This window comes from Myotis davidii, unplaced genomic scaffold (assembly GCF_000327345.1).
Source record: "Myotis davidii unplaced genomic scaffold, ASM32734v1 scaffold546, whole genome shotgun sequence".
Taxonomy (NCBI): Eukaryota; Metazoa; Chordata; class Mammalia; order Chiroptera; family Vespertilionidae; genus Myotis; species Myotis davidii.
Window position 1 is genome coordinate 1,153,081 of NW_006297836.1, and position 6,886 is coordinate 1,159,966.

General features: G+C 42.9%; 1 protein-coding gene and 1 pseudogene across 1 annotated transcript; both read left to right on the forward strand.

Annotated features, from left to right (window-relative positions):
- The first annotated feature begins 1,781 nt into the window (after positions 1 to 1,781).
- LOC102770716 (BTB/POZ domain-containing protein KCTD12-like) lies at positions 1,782 to 2,943 on the forward strand. The gene has a single exon (XM_015570462.1). The coding sequence runs from the start codon at positions 1,782 to 1,784 to the stop codon at positions 2,658 to 2,660; it is 879 nt and encodes a 292-aa protein (XP_015425948.1). The 3' UTR covers positions 2,661 to 2,943.
- Positions 2,944 to 5,188: 2,245 nt separating this feature from the next.
- Positions 5,189 to 6,883, forward strand: LOC102773863 (annotated as a pseudogene).
- The last annotated feature ends 3 nt before the right edge of the window (positions 6,884 to 6,886 follow it).

The following is a 6,886-nucleotide window of genomic DNA, read 5'->3' on the forward strand; positions in this document are numbered from 1 at the left end:
ATTGAGTGGTGGTTCGACTGGGAGTTTGACCGGGAGACCAGGAATTCGACTGCTCACTATGACGTGCGCTGACCACCAGGGGGCAGCGTGGAACATGGCAGGTGCCAGCGACGTGCTGTGACCTCTCACTGGCTACCTGGGGGCAGGGGTGATGGAGATGGAGGTGCAGTGAGAATGCAGGGTGTCCACCGAGCTTGCTCTCACTCCCCCTGCTACCCTCCCCTGGGACACCAGGGCTTGCACACCAAGGAAAACACCAGGGCTTGCACACCTGGGAAGCGCCCCCCCCCCCACGCTCAGGGGCCAGGAGCCTGTGAGGAGCCTCCCCCACACCCGTATGTCCTCTTCCAGGTGAGCTGGGCTGCAGCCACTGGGACTGCAGGAGCTGGTCGGGGTTCCTGTGGGTTTGTGCAAGAGCCGGTCTGCGAGGCCGGCTGGGAGAGAGTGCACTGCCTGTTCAGCTTCCATGTGGCACCACTGGGCGGCTCAGAGGCCCACACTGCCTCAGCCCACAGTGCCTGGCCATAGTCACTGCATTTCTGTGTGGGGACTCGGGCGCTGTGACTCAAATTGAGGGGGACATGTGGGGGCCCAGGGGCCCAGGTGCTGCCCAGAGAGCAGCTGGGACCTGCCCTTCCACGCCAGATGCTCATGCTTTGATCACTGGCAGGCCTAGGGACTGTACCCATGCATGAATTTCATGCACCGGAACTCTAGTATAGAAATAAAGGAGAATGGGGAGCAAAGAAAGGTGATGAGCACACCATGTTTTTGTTGGAAACAGTGGTTCTAGTAAAATGGTAGGGGCAGAAGTTGGGATATAAAAGTGAGGAATGAGTGGACATTTGAGAAGATACTAAGTGATGGTCTTATGATAGTTGCCCATGTTCTTTATTTTATAATTAATTTTCTCATACTGCAACAAGGTATCACTTTATACCCAGTAGAGTGGCAAAATTTAGAAATCTGGATAATGCCAAGTCATGGTGGGAATGTGAGGATTAAGTAGGAATGCAGACAAAGGACATTTTAGAGAGCAATATGTCACTGATTAGTCAAATTAGGTATATGCATACAGTGTGATTCAGAAATACCACTGATGGCTATATAGCCTAAATGTGTTCTCTCACAGGTTCATAGGAAACATGTACAGGAGCGTAAATTGGAGCAGGGAGTTAGAGGCAACCTGGGTGTCTGTCACTGACAGAGTAGATAATAAAACATAGTGGGTGCATACCATGCAGTATCATGTCACAGTTAGAGGCAGGAGATTGGGTATACATATAGCAACATGAAGGAATTTGAGCACTATAGTGCTGAGTGTGAAAAGTGTATAAATATGTATAAATGAAGACTGAAATGCAATAACATCAAGAATATATATGCACAGAATATATATACACTAAACATCAGAATGGCAGCCTATGGTGGGACCAGGGACAGGAATGGCAATGGACTGAGAGTAAAATAGAATAACCAAAACAAATAAACAAACACCACAAGAAGTCCCTGAATGGACTATGATAACATGCCATGAATTGATGATTGTGATCATTTGATACACCCAACATTCATAAGGACATTAAAAATATAATTGCAAGGCCAAATTATGTGCGATTTTTCTATTCTGCCATTCTCAAGTTAAAAACAGATAATGGTTTGCATGATTTTCTTGGTATATAGTGTGTATGAGTGCAGAAAATTAAATTCTGTTTATAAACAGAACCCCCATACTGTAAACTTTTACTTAGAACCAATGTCTTTTGCTTCTGCAGATCAATATGGCCATGCCAGAGAAATCAAGTTGTACCAAATCAAGCAAGGATTTCAGTCATTTTCCCGAGATTGTTGAACTCAATGTGGGTGGTCAGGTGTACATCACTCGCTATCCTACTTTGGTCAGTGTTCCTGGCTCCCTGCTCTGGGAAATGTTCAGTGAAAAGAATCCTTGCTCCCTAATCCAGGACAACAAAGGGAGGTTTTTTGTAGACCGGGATGGTTTCCTCTTTCGCTATGTGCTAGACTACATGAGAGACCGGAAACTAGTGCTTCCTGACCACTTTCCAGAGTGTGGTCGGCTCCAGAGAGAAGCAGAATACTTCAAGCTACCAGAGTTAGTGAAGATGTTGGCTCCTAAAATCAACATGATCAACTCAGTTGCCAATGATTTATGCCAAAGTGATCTAGAAGAGCTTCCCACCAACATTGACATCGCATGTAATCTCTCTTCAAGGAATAACATCCAAGTTAGTGGCCCTGATAACCCCCCAGCTCTGACAGCAAATACTGGCTCTGACCTCAAGAAGGCAGGTTTCATCACTCTTGGCTATCGAGGCTCCTATACTCTGGGTCGGGATAGCCAAACAGATGCCAAATTCCGCCGCGTGGCCCGAATCATGGTGTGTGGTAAGATCTCATTGGCCAAAGAAGTATTTGGAGATACTCTGAATGAGAGCAGAGACCCTGACCGTCCTCCTGAGCGGTACACTTCTCGATATTACCTCAAGTTTAACTTTCTGGAACAAGCCTTTGACAAACTAGCTGATGCTGGCTTTCACATGGTAGCATGCAATTCCACTGGCACCTGCACTATCACCCATGACCAGACAGATGACAAGATCTGGACCTCTTACACTGAATATGTTTTCTGCCGGGAGTGACACTTAAAAGAAATCACCCAGAAAATACAAACCAAACAGCGAACTCTCTCTCTCTCTCTCTCTCTCTCTCTCTCTCTCTCTCTCTCTTCCTTTTGTTCCTGTGCAGCTATACCTTTTAGAAATAAACAGATTAATTTTGGATCTACAAATCTTGGACAATGCCATTCTCTTCACCATAACCATTTGAACTTTTGTTGGTAATTTCCTTCTTACACATTCCATCCTATCTGGCTTCCAACCAGCCTTGGCTTGTGGAGTTGGATGTCATTTCATGGAAAATATTCAATGCATAGGCATATGTGCATGTACATCGCTGTAAATAGTAGAGGTGTATTTCTTGAGTGAATGCAGTTAGATAAACCCACAAGATTTAGTTAGTTAGCTGAGAAATGCTAAGCCATGGTTTCCAAACTAGTTCTCAGCACCATATCTTGGAATTCTTATATACCTTGCTGTTTGTATGCTCCTAAAGAAAGCTCCATGTATACTTGTTCTGAAATCGATACCCCTACAGTAAATGTGAATATGCTTTGTAAACTGTTGTTGCTATTCTTTTTGTCCAGATGGAATGGAAGAAACTGGCAGGCATCTTCCAGGAGGTTCATAGAAAGGCCAGTCAATTCTATGATTATTATTTATTCTTATTAGAATATGGATGTATGCCGAAACCAGTTTGGCTCAGTGGATAGAGCGTCAGCCTGCGGACTGAGGGGTCCCGGGTTCGATTCCGGTCAAGGGCATGTACCTGGGTTGCGGGCACATCCCCAGTGGGAGATGTGCAGGAGGCAGCTGATCGATGTTTGTCTCTCATCGATGTTTCCAACTCTCTATCGCTCTCCCTTCCTCTCTGTAAAAAATCAATAAAACATATTAAAAAAAAAGAATATGGATGTAAAAAGAGCAGCCAACATAAGTAATTAATGCCAAGAATAAGAGTCTTAGCACTTAAATTGCCTTTACTTGGAAAGGAGAGTGAGGGTGAGCATCATGACTATTACACAGGCATAAGTAGGTATGCTCCTTTAAGACTGCATCAAAATATCATTTTATTTATTAGAATTGAAACACAAAAGCATGTAGCTAAGAGGAGGTTAAGCAAAGAATTTCTTTCTACAAATACATATGTGTAGTAGCTTGGTTTTCACTAAGTCAAATATTTGGATGTATGTCAACTGTTAGCTTTTGGTGGAGTGTGTGTGTGTGTGTGTGTGTGGGTGTGTGTGTGTGTGTGTCTGGGGTGGGAGTGGGAGAAGAAATAGGAGGAAGATGAATAGAAGGTGAACTTTTGAAAAAGGAAATAAAAAATTATCTTCTGGAATCCCTACTAATGACCTTTATTATACAGGTTGAAAGAAAAACCCTCATATGAAAACACCTTAGTTTGATACAAATTATTAGATTGCTGAAGAATATGAGACAAGTCAAGAAAAAGAAACTGAGGGCTCATTTTCAAAAAACTTTATCTCCTCTGAATAGCTTTACAGCAAGTCAATGATCAAATGGCATTCAGGTTCCTTTATTTCTTCCTTGATGCCTTACATTTACTCTATGTCTCTATTGTACTTATTATCTTTTGATTTATTTTCTAGTTGGGACTCTGGGTTGCAAGGAACTAAAACCCATTCAATGTGTCTTGAGAAAAATAAAAAGTACATGTGTCAGGGTGTGAATGGGTGGACATTATATAAATGCGCCTGTCCTGCTGAGTGCAAGGACAAAAAATGAAGTCCAATCAAATTTCAAATGATCTGGGGAGATATCAGGAACTGACGTCCTATCTTGTCTGTCAGAGGGCATTTGACTTCTCCTTTGGTCATCTGAATCTGTCAGTTGTATATTTTTCTCTCTACATCTTAGGATCACCTTTTTCTCAGCTTGTACCTGCCATAAAACAGACATGTCAGCCCTTCCATGAGCATGAACTTTCAGCCATTCTCTCCATAGTTAACTTCTTTAGTGACACCCTAATTCAAAAAATCCCAATCAGCTGTGGCTTAAGAGAGTCTGAATGGGCGGAAGGCACTGTGAGTGTCGGCAACCAAACAAAGGACTATTATCAACATTTCTAGATGGATTATTCCCTATGCCTGACACATAGTAAACAGTAAGTGTATAACATGTAAAAGACTCATTGATGAGTATTTCCAAAGGTCTCAGGGTCCAGATTGACTATTCATGGAAGTGATGATTTTTTAATGTGGTCAGGGGTCACCTTCCATGATCTTCCAATCTAGTTTTGCTAATACCCTTCTGATAAGTTAGTGCCCTAGAGGGGCAACATTTTAGATGCTATAGAGAGGTGTGTCCCAAACTCAGTCATTTTTGTACCATTCTTACGGTTTTTACGATTCCTATATCCCTCGTGCACTGTTAATCTAATCTTTTAAAAAGTGAGCTAATAAGTCCAGTTTCAGTTTTCTTTAAATACATTCAATAGCTCTATCCCCTCTGACATATTTCTGGTATGCTCCAGGCCTCAGTGGTTTTGTTGTGCACTAGAGAGGAGGCTATCTTTTGTCCTATGTTATATGTATACCACAGTTAAGCCATCAGGTTAGAGAGATTTGCAACGGTGACCTGGTGCTTCATGCCTTAGGCTCAGCCTCTTAGAAATGTACTTAGAGAAGATTTGTAACCCAATTTAGAACCAGGACTACTGCTCTACTCACTTTTATTCTGTCATCAATGTACTGTCCTCTTGGGTTCAAATTAATTCCAAAACACTGTATCATTTGTTCTTCAAATTATAATTGTATTAGCCCAATCAGATTACTCTCCTATCACCTAGCAATAAAGTAATGGGGAAACCAGAGGGACTAAATTGTAATAATCTCTCAGATTGTGTAGTTCATTAAGAAGTTGGAACATAGGATGGCTCACAGGCTAAATGAGGGGATATCTCACTGGGTAGGCAAATAATTACATATTAGTTTTCATTTGAGAGTCACTAGGGTGGTTGATGTTTATAAATAATTGCTCAAACTATAGTTAATATTATAAATGACTTTCTATCAAGGCCGTTGTGTTGGAGGCACCAGAAACTGAGTCTGGTCGATACTACAGAAAAGAAATGATCCTTCCAGAAATTCTGTTAACTAGTTAAATTTCAGAACCACCTTGTGCCCATCCTGCTGGAATGAGGGATAACATTGTCAATAATCACTAGGTCAAACAGAATTTATACAGCTTGCATGAAGATGATGACATTGCAGCTCCCATTCTTGGTAAACATGAAATTCCCAGCCTCAGGCAGCTTACTCCACCACATGCCCGAGCCAAGCATTTCTAAGCTTTCCATATCCAGTGCCCTCCCTCTCGCCAAAGTGGTTCAGAATGATGCATACACAACTCCTGCTCTCCTCTTCTCGCTTGGAACAAAAGCCTTGGCCAACATATCCTGGACACTACTGAACCAGGACGATTCCCCTAAAGAGCTGCTGTCGGCTGAGCCCGTTGTTAGCACTTTGGAAGGCTCCAAGATGACTGTGAATAATCTGCACCTTAGAGTCACCAAGGAAGATACTGTTGAGATTTCTGTGTATGTGGAGCCCTGAAGCGGCTCAACTGGTCCATTCTGGGGCAGCAGAAATGGTCTTTAAGAAGGATGATGGAATTGGAGAGCATTATGCTAAGCGAAATAAACCAGTCAGAGAAAGATAAATACCACATGATCTCACTCATTTGTGGAATATAATGAACAACCTAAACTGATGAACAAAAACAGATCCAGAGACACAGAAGCATCGATCAGACCATCAGACTCAGAGGGAAGGCAGGGGAAGGCGGGGGTAAGGGGGTGAGATCAACCAAAGGACTTATATGCAAGCATATAGGCCTAACCAATGGACACGGATAACAGGGGGGTGAGGGCAACACCTTAATCAATAAAAAAATAAAAATAAATAAATAAAGAAGGATGATCCCATCACCGCATATAAGAAATGTAACAGCTCTAGTTGGTTTGGCTCAGTGGATAGAGCATCGGCCCATGGAATGAAGGGCCCTGGGTTCAATTCTTGGTGAAGGGCACATACCTTGGTTGCAGGCTCAATCCCGAAAACAAAAAAAGGAAAGAAATATAACAACCGGTGTCTGGACGGGAAACCAATAAGTGCAACCTTCACACGAATGAGAACCTTATCACCTCAGAGCAGCCCATCCTGCTCCGGCTACGTGCCAGCCACTCAGTGATAAAGGAGCGTGAGCTGCCTCACAGGGTGAACTCT